Raw genomic sequence first — 14,694 nt, 5'->3', positions numbered from 1 at the left:
CACCTTTGAGATGTGGTACCAACCAAGTTATAACAGATCCCACCAGCCTCCGTTTCTTACCCTCACTAATACCACCAACATGGGAAGACCACTGGGAATAATATGTTTAGTAAGGAATGTGGTTAAAGGTATATTTGTAGGGGCTAGTCAATGCGAGCACAGATTTGTGGTGGCCAACATATCCGAGGTCTATCCCGTATATACGTCTCCTCAGTTTTATGGGTGTACACTGGACTTCCCCTACGCTAACGGGACAGGTACCTTCACGTACTCCTTGATGGCTGAAGGGTTTGATGTGGACAAACTCACTTCGTACAATGGGACGTATTTTATTTGTGGCCACAAGGCATATCCCTGGCTGCCAGAGAATTGGACGGGATCCTGTTATCTGGGGTATGTAGTCCCCTTTAAATACCACCTCGCCAATTTAGGCGACCATTACCAAATGAGGAAGCGACAAAAGAGAGAAATTACCAAAACACAACGATACTTTGGGATCCTGCTTCCCCCTATCGGGGTAGCTCTTGCAATGAAGGAAATAAGGAAGATAGCAAAAATCCTGGAGGAGGTAGCAAACGACACCACTGAAGCATTGACTGAGATAAATAATGAAATGGTGGCAATAAGAACCGTAGCCCTACAAAACCGAATGGCCCTCGATTACCTCCTTGCAAACAAAGGTGGGACTTGTGCCATGATCGGTTTGGAATGTTGCACCTACATCCCCGATAGTTCGGAGAATATCACTCACCTCGTGGATCATATCCACAAAGAGGTTAAGAAACTGCATGAAACATCAAGGGATGGGTGGGTAGATTAGTTATTTGCCGGATCATGGGGGTCTTACCTGGTGCATGGATTGATAATCCTGGTAGTTGTAATACTTGTAATAATTATGTTTAGCTTCCTAATGAAATGCTTGTGTAAAAGTGTCAGTGCAGCAGTAATTTCTCAATAGTTAATGCAGCAACATGAAGTGCGCCTTGAAGAGTTAATGGATGTGAAAGAAAGTGCAGAGGAACGTAAGAAAATGATAGAAGTACAGATAGAATGGGAGAGACTGAGACGATTGGCTATGGATTAGAAGTTAGCATGAAATGATAAAAGGGGGGAATGAGAATATGGCTCAAGCTATAGAATGTCAAACAGAGTTTTAGTCTGGATCTAGAATCAAGCTTGATGGGAAAATGAAATGTCAAAGAGAACCTTTGGTCTAATGGAATTTATGTTATCTCTTATGTTTTTAGGCTAGACAGTTGTAGTAACAAAACACGGCCTTGGGAATAGTTTCTAATTCTACAGATAACTATATTTTAGCTGAGAGCCACAGAATGCTGTATTTCTCAGGCCTCCTCTAAAGGGGCTGTCCTTGGGAAGGAAACATTGTCATTTTATTATACAAGTAATTGTCTGCTGTATTAACTTTGACTTGCATCTGTAGACACTCTGATGTACAGTGCTCAAGTCCCGGCCGTAAATAAACGTACGTTGAAGTAACTTGGTGTTCGATTGATCATTTCATCCAGACTGAAAATAAACTAATTAACACTCTTACCCCATGACCAAAAATTAGTTCAAAAGGACTAAATTTTGTAGACTCATTAGGTGCATCCCTAATTGCAAACAATACGAATGGAATTCCTTTATTCCAATCCACTGGAAAATCTTGGCAATACGCCCTCAACATTGTCTTTAATGTCTGATGCCACCTTTCTAACGCTCTCTGCGATTCTGGATGATACGCAGTTGATTTAAATTGGTTTATTCCAAAGCTATTCATAACTTCTTTGAATAACTTTGAAGTAAAATTTGTTCCTTGATACGATTGAATTTCTGTGGGTCGTCCATATCTAGTAAAGAATTTAAGTAACTCCTCCACAATCCTTTTAGCTGTAATATTACGTACTGGAATGGCCTCTGGAAACCTAGTGGACACATCCATTACAGTCAAAAGATATTGATTCCCACTTTTTGTTTTAGGAAGCGGTCCTACACAATCGATTAGGACCCTTGTAAAAGATTCTTCAAATGCTGGAATGGGTATTAAGGGTGCTGGTTTTATCACTGCTTGAGGATTCCCTATCACTTGACATGTGTGACATGATTGACAAAATTTAACTACATCTTTATGTAGTCCAGGCCAATAAAAATGTTTTTGGATTTTAGCTTGAGTTTTCCTTATTCCCAAATGACCTCCCACTGGTACCTCATGTGCAACTCGCAACACCTCCTTTCAATACCCTACCGGCAATACTACTTGATGAACTTCTGCCCACTTTTCATCCGCCTGCTTATGTACAGGTCTCAATTTTCTCATCAAGGCATCATTTTTACGGTAATAACACTCTGGTATACTCTCAGATTCCTCTTCCGTATATGCTTTCTGATATATCCGTTCTATTTCTACATCTTTCTGTTGTAACTCCGCCTATTTCCCTGAACTAAAAATATCTGCCTCATCCTCCACCTGTTCTTGCTCTTTTTCAACCATCTGATCAAAAATCGTTTCTGATAATTGCACTTCAACTTGAAATGAAAAATGAAATGAAAATCGCTTATTGTCACAAGTAGGCTTCAAATGAAGTTACTGTGAAACGCCCCTAGTTGCCAAATTCCGGCGCCTGTTCGGGGAGGCTGGTACGGGAATTGAACCGTGCTGCTGGCCTGCCTTGGTCTGCTTTCAAAGCCAGCGATTTAGCCCTGTGCTAAAACAGCCCCTTTGATTTCTCGTCTTGTCTTAACCTGTGACTTTGCGACCTTGTTACTACACAATCCTAAAAAATCCCAGGATATTCGTCCTTCAACACTTCAGTTGACTGATTTTCCACTGGCTTATCAACCACGGTAGGCATCACTCCCACCTGAGATCCAGGTATATCATTGCCCAAGATAAACTGTATTCCTGGACAAGATAGTTTATCTATTACTCCTACTACCACTTCACCACTCTTCACTGGACTTTCCAACCTTACCTTATATAATGGAACGCTACTCCTCTCACCCTGAATTCCACATATCACCACCTTTTCTGGCAACATTCTTCCCAAACTACATAATTCCTCATCTCTTACCATTAAAGATTGACTAGCCCCTATATCTCTTAAAATTGTGGCTTCTTTACTTGCTCCTCCTGATACACAGGAGTAAACTTTACCCACACAAGTAAATTCTTTAAAGACATCTGGCACCTTCTTAACAATTACTTCTTGAACAGGCTGTACAATCGTTTGCACCTCCTTCGCTTCCTTTGGGCTTTCCTTTACCACTCTAACAAATCCCACTGCCTTATCCTGTTTTACCACATCAGCCTTTCCAGTGTTTTTCTTCAACCACCAACACTGTGACTTCACATGGCCTAATTTATTACAGTGAAAACATCTGAAACTTTTCATTTCTTTTCCACCCTCCTGGATTTCTTTTTTAACTCTCTTTATTGGCTCTCATCAGATCACCTTTACCTTACCACTTGAGTATTTCTCATGTCCCCAGTTTCTATCCCTCACCGGCTGAAACCGATGTTGGAAACCAATCTTTGTTTTATGAACTAATTCATAATCATCTGCCATTTCCGCTGCTAATCTCATAGTTTTAACCCTCTGCTCTTGCACATGAGTTCTCACTGCATCAGGAATTGAATTTTTAAACTCCTTCAAAAGCATAATTTCTCTGAGAGCTTCACACGTTTGGTCTATTTTCAAAGCCCTTATCCACCTATCAAAATTACTCTGTTTGAGCCTTTCAAACTCCATGTATGTTTGACCAAATTCTTTCTTGAAATTTCTAACCTTTGTCTGTAAGCTTCAGGCACTAGCTCATATGCACTTAAGATGGATTTCTTCACGTCCTCATACGTCCCAGATACCTCCTCCGGTAGTGATGCAATCACTTTACTCGCTCCACCTACCAGCTTTGTTTGAATCAGTAACACCCACATGTCCTGTGGCCATTTCATTTGTTTAGCTACCTTCTCAAATTAAATGAAAAAGGCTTCCACTTCCTTCTCGTCAAACCTTGGCAATGCTTGGACATATTTAAATAGATTCCCACCAAGCCTTCGACTATGACGCTCTTTCTCACTATCCTCATCACTATCATCCAACTGTACATTTCCCTTTACGTCTGCCAATGTTAACTAATTGTCTTGTTGCATGGCCATTTTCTGAAGTTCAAACTCCCTCTCTTTATCTTTTTCCCTGATCTGTATCTCCCTTTCGTTTTCTTTATGTTCTGCTGGGGCTATTCTTTCTTTTCTCCTTTCTTCGCTCTCCTTTTCTTTTTCCCCTCTCTCTCTTTCTCTTTCTTTTTCCTCTCTCTCACTCTCGTATTCAAGCCACTTTAATTCTTTCTCATGTTCCATTTGTTTAATTTGCAACTTAATTTTTGCCATTTACAATGAGTCAAACTCTATCTCAGGCAACTTTAAATGCTTAACCACCACCATAATTACCTCATCTTTTCGCATTTTGTCAGGTAATGTTAACTGCAATGTTCTTGCCAAATCTAACAGTCTGCGTTTCGGTTCTGTCTGTAAAGTACTACGTGTGACATTCTCCACCCCCAAAAACTTCTTTTTTTAAAAAAATTTTAATTAAAAAAAAATTCTCCTCCCTTTTCACATTTTCTCCCACATTTACATCCATCAACAATAAACAATAATCAGCAAGATATGTCAGTCCCCATAATAACAACGATCCCATCTACCCACCAACCCCCGAACCTCAATCCGCATGTTTACATAAACAAATTACAAAAAGGAATCAGGGATTACCCGTAGTCCCCTTAATCTTACACAGCTACCCATCTCCCCCCCCCCCCCCACCGCAGGTCTCCAGCTCCTCCCGTCCACTGCCTCTTGTAAAACTCCTCCTCCCAACCTCGGTTCCTTCCCCCCAACTTTCCACCCCGGCTAGACCACTCGGACCCTGTTCTGCCAGGCTCCGCTGGCCGCAGCCCCTCCCCCACCTCACTCCCGTTCACTGGCCGGCTTAAACCAGCCATCGTGGAGGCCCCCGCCCGGGTCCCTTTCCCACTTGCCCGGCCCTAGGAAAGACAAGGATCCTCTTTTAGCACACAAACCCCACATATCCACCTACACCCCAAAGAACTCTCATTTCGAGTGAAAGTCCCGTCCCTTCCCTTGTCCAAATATATACCACATTGGCTCCTTTAATCTCTACACCCGCGCGCAGTGATACAAAAAAGAAGAAAATACAGTCATGAGGTTACATCGGCACATGGCCATTCCTCAATTTGTCAGTTCTGCCACAGTCCTTCTGCTTTCGCAAACTCCTCCGCTGCTTCCGCCATTACAAAATAAAAGTCCCTGAGCTTGTAGGTCACCCTCAGCTTCGCTGGATATACAATGCCGCACCGCACCTTGCTAATGTACAGTGCCCTCTTCACCCGGTTGAAGGCAGCCCGCCTCCTTGCCAGCTCCACCGTAAAGTCCTGGTATACACATATACCAGCTCCAGCCCACTGCACCACCCGCTTCTGCTTGGCCCAGCTCAGGACCTTCTCCTTCACCCTGTACCTACGGAAGCACTGAGTCACTGCCCTTGGCGGCTCACTCGCCTTTGGTATAGGCCTCCACGACCGATGAGCCCGATCCAGTTCATATAGGGAGGGATCCTCCCCCTCCCCCAATAATTTTGCCAGCATCGCGGCAAAGTACTCAGTCAGCTTCGGTCCTTCAACTCCTTCGGGCAGCCCCACAATCCTCAAATTCTGTCGCCTGGATCTGTTTTCCAGGTCTTCCATTTTTCCTCGCAGATCCTTGTTAGTATCCATCACCTTCCGCATCTCTTTCCCCATCAAGGCAAGTTGATCACCGTGCTGCAATAACGTCTCCTCCACTTCCTTCAGCGCCTCCCCTTGCTCTCGCACCTCCGCCACTGCGCTCGCCACCTCCGTCCTCACCAGGGAAACCGCCTCCTCCACCAGCACACTCAAAACCTCCCTCATCTCCTTCCTCACCGTCTCCATGCATTTTGCAATCTGCGCCAACTGCTTTTCAAATTCCGCAGCCATCATCTTAGTTATTTCTTGAGCCGTAAGCAGTGCGGCCTTCCCTAGTGCTCCAGCCTCCATTTTTCCTGGTGACCCCGCGGTGATCTTTCCACTCCCCGACGGACCTCCAGGTGTTTATTTTTCGGCCGTTTTCTTGCTCACCCTTGACATTTTTCTTTGTTCCTTTTTTCCTCCTGTGTCTTTACTGTGCCTCCTCCGTGCCTTCTCCCTTCTTCTTCCGCCTCCGCGGACCCTGGGACCGGGCTTAAAGCCCCGAAAATGCCGTTGCCGAACGGGAGCCCTCCATTGTACGGCCGCCTCCCGCCCGCCGTCACCGGAAGTCCCCCCAAAATCTTCTGAGCCTCTGAAAGAGCCATTGTTCACAACACTCTCCCCACTTAAACTAAAATACCACACCGGAAAAACAACAATCCTTCACTGTCTTTAAGTTCACAAAAGCCAATCCAATAGATAGACTTTTCCTGCCCTCGAGCCCCCAATTGTTATGGGCAAGGTGTTTTCAGAACCCCAAAATGTATCATGGAGTACAACCAACCTCTCCCTTTAATGTATTTGTTGCTTTTCCTAGCACACGGCTTGTTCCCTAGGTGTGGGATTACAATTATGGACGCGTGGGTTTTTAAACACAAAACACTGTTTATTCCATGAACTCAACTTAACATCTTAAATAAACATTGGATCTCTTAACACTCCTTACTTCAAAGATAACTCCGAAAATATTGCAACAGTAAATAATTCCTCAAAATGTTCCTTCAAACTTCCAAGAGACTTAACACCTTTAAACAGAATCACATCAGGTTAAAGGCTTTACTTTAAATCACCCAAATGATCCAGATATAGTCTTTCATGGCAGAGATCCAGCTCACTGCAAACACAGACACATACAAGCTGTTTTTTCAAACTGCAAAACTAAACTGCAAAATGGCTGATCTAAAGCCCAGCTCCACCCACTTTCTGACATCACTGTTTTCTTCAAGGTACATTGTTTAAACATCCATGTCTTAAAGGTACTCTCACATGACAACTTTTCTTTGCATGTAAGGGCATGAGAACTGAAGTAAGCTAGTGTAAACCAAGAGTGAAGATCATGGAGGAGATACAATGGATAGGTTTTTTAACTGAGGATGAAATTGAGACTTTATAAGTTAATTATAAAAGAACTGAATGCTAATAAATCTCAGACTGAACTCAGCAACTGTAGCATGTAGTCTCCTGCAGCTTTCACATCATGATGTGTTGTCTGTTGAGTATAGATCCTCAATTAACATCTATTAATAAGGATACCGGGGACGATTCTCTGGCTCCCCACGTGCAAATTGTTTTGTGGCTGGAGACGCGTGAGGGGGCCATAATGCGGTTTACACCAGGGAGCAGTCATTTTGAGATTCTCCCCACCCTGGCCGACGAGGAGTTAACGCCCAGATGAATATAGCTGAATTTTTATTTCAATATACAGGATCTGTTTTAAACCAAATTCACCCGGCTCTGGAAATTCACCCACCCACCGGCACAATGTGAAGCTGGCAGAGACCAGACGTGATGACCATACCAGGAGGGGGTGGGGGGGGGGGGGGGGGGGGGGGAAAGAGGGGCTTGGAGGCCAATATAGCCCCCAATGTGGCCTGGGACATGGCTGGGCACTGCCAAGGGCTGGATCCTGAAGGGGCAGGGCCCGAGGAGGAGAATGCCTGAACGGGAGAAGGGGTTAATGCCTGAGGTGGGTGGAAGAACTTGAGGCAGTGGAGGGGGGGGGGGGTGACCGGCCTCTGGTGGCCTCATAGTGGGGTGTCGCTCCTTTTGGGGGTGGGGGGGGGGGGGGAGAACGGGAGGCCTCAAACCAATGATTTTGGGGGTGGTTGGAGCGTTATTTGAGGTTGGGGTGTCCTGATCCCGGAGAAACAGGCCTTTCGGTGTCTTTAGGTCCTCCACATCGTTTTCACGGTGCAAATCACCCCGACCTCTAAATAACTGTTTAAGTGTGGATGGATTGCAATTGGAATCACACCGACCCACACTTCGAAATTTCTTGGGTGAATTGTGCCCGCTATGTCGAGGACCGTAATTACTGATAGAGACAACAGATTGAAGCTAGTCTCTTGGCAGTATTAACAGATAATCTGGAATCCCAGGAAACAAACATTTTGGGAGAATTGTGCCTATTATGTCTAAGATCTTAATTACTGATAAAGTCAACAGGTTGAAGCTAGTCTCTTGGCAGTGTAGCCACCTAAATTGGCCAACTCCCGATTCAAAATGGCGAACGGCACAGGCTGATGGGAAAGTCAGCCAACAAGACAAAAACCAGCAGCTGCAGGTTTGCTGTGTATTTACCTCTGAAAAGGCCAGACAACATCGATACCAGCAGCCATCAGCATAACAAAGTAACAGCCATCTGCATACTGATGAGCAATCCCCGGGAACAATAAGTAACATTTTGGACACACAAAGCAAAGCCAGACTCCTCGGCGCCAGCAGGAGCCAACACAAAGGAGGTGAATGAGCACCTCAAGACCGCCCATCGATCAGGGAACCGCTCCAGTATTGGAGAAAATCGAACCAAGCGATTGGGACAAAGTCCAATCACTTGGGACCAGGTACAGGGTCCGCCCCGAAAGGTGAGAAGCCCCTGGGGACTATAAAATCGCGCTCTTCACTCTTCAGCAGCTCCTCTCTTCTCCCTGCCCGGGTCACCCAGCAACACAAACCAACATTGACCGTGACCGGTGCAGTGATCGTCGCCTAACGTAAGTCTTAATTGAACGCTCGCTACGAGATAGGCGCTCCTAGCTACCAATCCGTACCAACTTCGAATCCCGCAGACTCAGAACTCGAACGAAAGGCCATTTGTTCCCCAGACCTGGTGGGCCAGTCCAAAGTTAAGTATAGGCCTGTTAGTTGTAGAAGTAGCTTAGACGTAGAATTTGTGCATGAGTAGCGATTACTGTGTATAGTAAATGTGCTTTGATTTAAATCTTACTAATCAGTGTATTGGGTTATTGATCATTACTCGGACTTGAACCTCGTGGCGGTATCATAAAGATGCCTGGCGACTCGAGAGCAAAGATAATAAAACAGAGCAATTGAACCAAGGAGAGAATCAGCAACAGCAGTATTAACAGAATCTGGAATCTCAGGAAACAAACATATTCATGCTTTTTACATGTGTTGCAATTTACGATACCATACCATCAATGAGGAAAGACCCAATCTCCATTTTACTGAGTTCCTAATCTCAGCAAAGTTACTAAGATGAGCCAGGAACAAACATAAATGGTAAAATTACAGAGTACAAGATCTGCTACCACGTCTCTTGTGAAATTACATTACAAAGCTGAGGAAGGAAAGCTGAGGAAGGATGAAACAAAGAGAAATTAGGAAATAAATTCTCAAAAGACCAGATTGGTATTCACATTTGTTATTTGCATGAGCTGCTCTTCTGCATTACACGTGAACAAAAAACGTCTTACTCTACATAACATTAAAAACAGTTTTTCTCTTTTACATCATATATCAATTACAATAAAGTTAACATTTACAATAACTAAGTTTCTTAATTATCAGTTACCTTTTCTTCTGACCAGCAATACAAGTTCTCTTGAGTGTGACTCTCTGCTTGCTTTTATGAACATAACAACCTGGTCATGAGTATGTTCAGAGATGTCTCTGCCATTAATCAACAAGATCTGATCTCCTTCATTCAGTTTGGGCACACAAATGTCAGCCTACACAACAAATATTAAAATATTTAACATAAAAACATACAGGACTTTGGGATACAACCAAAGAAACTTTAATTCTGTTACTTATGTGAAAAGAAAATTGCATTTATTTATTGCAAGAGCAGTCAACTGTCTGGTTCTTTTACAACTTAAACAGTATGTCTCCTACTGTAAATATTTATTTTGTTGTTCAAGAAAAGTCTGGTCTCAATGTTTAAATCCTAACAAGCTATTCCCAGTTGACATACCTGAACACCCACATTGTACCTATACATATTTACTGCTTCCTCTTCTTGACAATGTTTTCAATTCTCTGGAACCGCCGTTCGGTCCTCTTACATCTACGGTCATCCCTCCCATGTCTACAGTTTTTTTACTGAGCCACTTTCTTATTCTTCCAACTCTACTTACATGTTCTGCTTCTGTTCTTTTCTGAAGGAGGTGACTGTGCTTGTTGTTCACCTCAGCTCCATTGGATAACTTGACTTTAATCTGTTGCGAAAAATCTCTGTCCCTCACCGTAATTAATCTGCTGTCCTTATCACTCTCTTAATCTTAACCAATGCATATCTTTGTCTCTCGCAAAATCAAAGCAACTATTTCTAACTCCCATTCTGACTTAAATTTTCATTATCAGTCGTGGTTCCGCATCTCCAAATCTATCAAGCTAACAATTAACATGTAAGAATGACATTTGTTATCACGTTATTTTTATTCCAAACAAGAACAGAGCAGTACTCTTTAAAACTACTATAAAAAACCTGTCTTTTCCCCTCAATGATGCTAACATTGGAAAAGGACGTATGTCAGGTCTTGACATTGTAATTGTACATAAACATAAGTGTATACCTTTTATTAAATTTAAATGTTAGGCGAATAATATTGCTTTTCAAAACTTAGAATTGAAACACATAGGATGTCAAGATAAAACCACAGGTATTTCATCTCAGAGGGGGTAGTGCAAGAGAGGATGATGACTGCAATATAAGTTGCTACAGCGCCGACGTTAAAATATTTTGTACAATGAAGTTATAGTTCTGAAATAGCAATAATAGAAAGTAACAGAATGGCACAAACATACACGAGGTATCTCATCTCCATTTGAACAACTTGGCAATCATAAAACATCAGAAAAGCATTGCATCCTCCAGGAAACTGACCATAAAGAAAATGGTAATAGAACTGCAGTATTTTCACTTACTTCACGACCCAGTGGCATGAACAGATGTGGAAAGTAATTTTCACAGTTGCTAATTAAATCTTACACGCAAGTGTTAAAGAAAAGGATGATCTGTGCACATGGCTATTTCAGATTAATGCTTTGCCCATAATATGTGGTGTTGGGAGTATTGGACACATTGAGTCTCTAGCTTTGCGAATATGTTAAAAGAGTAAGAAAGGAATTATTCAATGCTTTGCCAAATCACAGTGATAGCCAAAACCAGTAGTTGTTCAAATATGGTCTGAATTGATAAGGCCCTTATGGGAGTAGAAGCAATATAGTTGGTCACCTTTGATATCTAAACATTAAAATAATTGGCTAGTATCTCATTCAGCATGGTACTGGACCCCGTAAGATTGCCAATCTTGTTTCCACCACTCTGGTGGGCAGCGAGTTCCACAGATCCCTACCGCTTGCTGTGTATAAATGTTCTTCTTCAGATTCCCCCATGTCTTTTGCCCAAAATCTGGGTCCCCTTATCCTACCACATCTAGCAAATTTAGATTTATTGTCACATGTACAGGTGTACAGTGAAAAGTATTGTTCTGCATATATTCCAGGCAGATCGTTCCATACATGATAAACATAGGGCATACGATAAATACACAATGTATAGACATAAACATTGGGGGAAGCATGTGGAATGTAGTGCTTCGCAGTAGGAAAGATGCATGGAAATCTCCCCTCCAATCTCTTTAGCTCCAAGAAGAAACTCAGCCTTTCCAACCTAACCTTGTAACTAAACCCCCATCACTCCCCATTACTGAAATCAATCTGGTAAATCTCCTCTATACCTTTCAAGGACCGTCATATTTTTCCTAAAGTGCGACCACAACTGGATGCAAAACTCTAGTTGTGGCCTAACGAGAACTTTACAAAGGTTCAGCATAACTTCCCCGCTTTATACTCAATGCCTCTATTTATTTATTTTTATTTAATTGTTTTTATTAAGGATTTTTCATTTTGTACAGAACAAAGGTAAGCGTGACCACACATTGAAAACAAAAAAATATACACACATTGGTTGCCTTTTGTTATTTACATCAGTTGACTTTTGTTATTTACAACGGTCACAGCTACTTGTTTGACTTTCTCCAGTAGGCATTCATTTCTAGCCAGGTTCCCTGTCTCCCACTCCCCCTTTTCTTCCTGACACCCCCTCCCCTCCCGGCGTGCCCTCTTCCCTCATCAGTTCTTATATCCTGTTCGGTTGGCGTGACACTGTGTATTATGTTGCTTGCTGAGTGTGGTTGGGCTCCATGCCTCTTTATTGGGGCAAGACCAGAACATGTGGGCTTGGTTGGCTGGCCTCCTTGGCACCGTTCACATTTGTCCTCCCTGCTCATTCGGGTTCTGGTTAAGCGGGCTCTGTGCACCACTTTCAGTTGTATTAGGCTTAGCCTTCCGTGTGTGGAGGTGGAGTTGACCATGTACAGTGCTTCGCTCCAGAGACCCCACCCTATTTCAAACTCCAGGTTTTCCTCCCACTTTTCCCTTGACCCCTCCAGTGGTGTCCCTCCCCTTCCTAATAGGCGGCACACTGGTCGCTGCAGTTTCCCAAACCCTCGGATGTCCGTGTCCAGTAAATCCTCGAACAGCGATTGTACCGGCGGTCGTGGGTACGTTTTTGTTTTATCATAGCTTGTTAACCCCCAACCCATCAGCTGGAACTTCTCGGTTAGTTCCTCAAGTGTTGTCAGTCTGTTTTCTGTGTAGAAGTCTCTAACGGTCAACGTTCCCCTGTCCTGTCTCCACGTTTTGAAGCTGCCGTCCATTATGGCTGGCCATAATCTGTGGTTGTTGCAGATGGGGGCTTTAACGGACATTTTGGTTAATCCGAAGTGCTGTCACAGTCGGTTCCATGACTGGAGTGTTGCAATCACCACAAGGCTCATTCCCCGAGTTACACTCCTCTGATGAGGCTGCGTCTCGAGGTCAGCACACAGGATATGGCACCCACCCATCCTCTGGCCATGGACATGTCCCTGGAGCTGTGTCCCATCCCCTAGGTGTTTGGATGTTGTGTGTGTGGTGTTGGCTCCCGCAGTGTTCAAGCACAGTGTCCAGGCATCAAGGTGTGAGGAGGTTGCTAGGCAATGACTCCCACATGCACATGGTCCACCCACCCACTGAATCCACTTGGCATGTGCTCACTTCACCACAATTTCAATTCCTTATCAGCAATTGCCTTCAGCCTCATGGCCAGACGCCTCGGCAGTTGGCGGTGGTTATGGGTGGTCATTGGGGCAGACGCGCAGAGTCAAGTGTTGCCCTAGGATCGGGTAGTCACAATCCACGGTGGTGCCGCAAGCAATTGCCCACCGGTTGACCCCACCTCCCCAGCGCCCCCCCCCCCCCCCACCCCATGGCGGCCTACCCCTGCGGAGGACCCCCAACCCCAGCCGAGGGTCCCCCACCCCACGCCAAGCACTGGGGTGGCAAACCCAGCGCCCCGGTATCTTTGCCTGTGAGCAAAGATGGCTACTCACCACGGAAGACCACGCCAGGTTCACGTTTTTCAAAGGAGTACTAATCGGGCCAGTGTAAGCACTTGCTGGGAGGCCGCTGGGTATGGGATCGTTCTCATTAATTGTATGGAAATGGCGCTTAAATGGTGATAATTGGTTTCTCTCCACGCAAAGGTGAGATCCTGATTTCGCCTACGGGAGCGGGCCGGTTGTATCGCAAACTGTTTGGCGTCCGGCAGGGATCTTGTTTTTGGCCTCCCTGCTATTCCCCCGGCCTCATTACGTTTGAGCCGGAGAATTCTGCTCTTAGTTTCCATCTTCATGGAGGAAGATACAAAAAATCTCCCCAAAATATTGTGGGCAAAGGGACTAGTGAGATCAAAGAAATTAGTAGGAGGTAGTGCTGAAGCAATTAATGATTTTGAAAGTTTTAAAAATATATATTTTTATTCAAAGAAGATTTTCATTATAACAGAAACTAACAAGCTTGGGGCAAGACCAAAACATTTGCATGTGATTTGCCAGCCCCCTAGAACGTCACTCACACCTATCCTCCACCCCAGCGAAGAACCCATTTGTACACGCCTTAGTCGGTTGTGCTCTGTGCACCACCTTGAACTGGATCAGGTTTAGCCTCGTACATGAAGATAGCCTCGCTCCACATCCCCCCCCACTTCCAGGATCAAACCCAGCTCACCCTCCCACTTCCTCTTTACCTCCTCCAACGACGTCTGTTCTGTCGCCAACATCTGCCACAGACATCCAAAATCTTACCCTCCGCTAACATGTCCAAGTACAAAGTCTTACAACACCAGGTTAAAGTCCAACAGGTTTGTTTCGATGTCACTAGCTTTCGGAGCGCTGCTCCTTCCTCAGGTGAATGAAGAGGTCTGTTCCAGAAACACATATATAGACAAATTCAAAGATGCCAAACAATGCTTGGAATGCGAGCATTAGCAGGTGATTAAATCTTTACAGATCCAGAGATGGGGTAACCCCAGGTTAAAGAGGTGTGAATTGTACCAAGCCAGGACAGTTGGTAGGATTTTGCAGGCCAGATGGTGGGGGATGAATGTAATGCGACATGAATCCCAGGTCCCGGTTGAGGCCGCACTCATGTGTGCGGAACTTGGCTATAAGTTTCTGCTCGGCGATTCTGCGTTGTCGCGGGTCCTGAAGGCCGCCTTGGAGAACGCTTACCCGGAGATCAGAGGCTGAATGCCCTTGACTGCTGAAGTGTTCCCCGACTGGAAGG

The 14,694-nt window shown here is 44.4% G+C and overlaps 1 protein-coding gene across 6 annotated transcripts in view; it reads right to left on the bottom strand.

Annotated features, from left to right (window-relative positions):
* Nucleotides 1-14,694, bottom strand: part of LOC140425064 (tyrosine-protein phosphatase non-receptor type 3-like) — a 422,164-nt gene that overhangs the window by 133,847 nt on the left and 273,623 nt on the right. For all 6 annotated transcript variants that reach the window (XM_072508895.1, XM_072508894.1, XM_072508892.1 and 3 more), the window contains one exon: nucleotides 9,596-9,752. In XM_072508895.1, coding sequence (XP_072364996.1) covers nucleotides 9,596-9,752 — 157 coding nt within the window. The remainder of the gene's footprint in view (nucleotides 1-9,595; nucleotides 9,753-14,694) is intronic.

Source organism: Scyliorhinus torazame, chromosome 6 (assembly GCF_047496885.1).
Source record: "Scyliorhinus torazame isolate Kashiwa2021f chromosome 6, sScyTor2.1, whole genome shotgun sequence".
NCBI lineage: Eukaryota > Metazoa > Chordata > Chondrichthyes > Carcharhiniformes > Scyliorhinidae > Scyliorhinus > Scyliorhinus torazame.
Note: the sequence above shows the minus strand (reverse complement) of the source record. Positions and strands in the feature narration are given on the sequence as shown.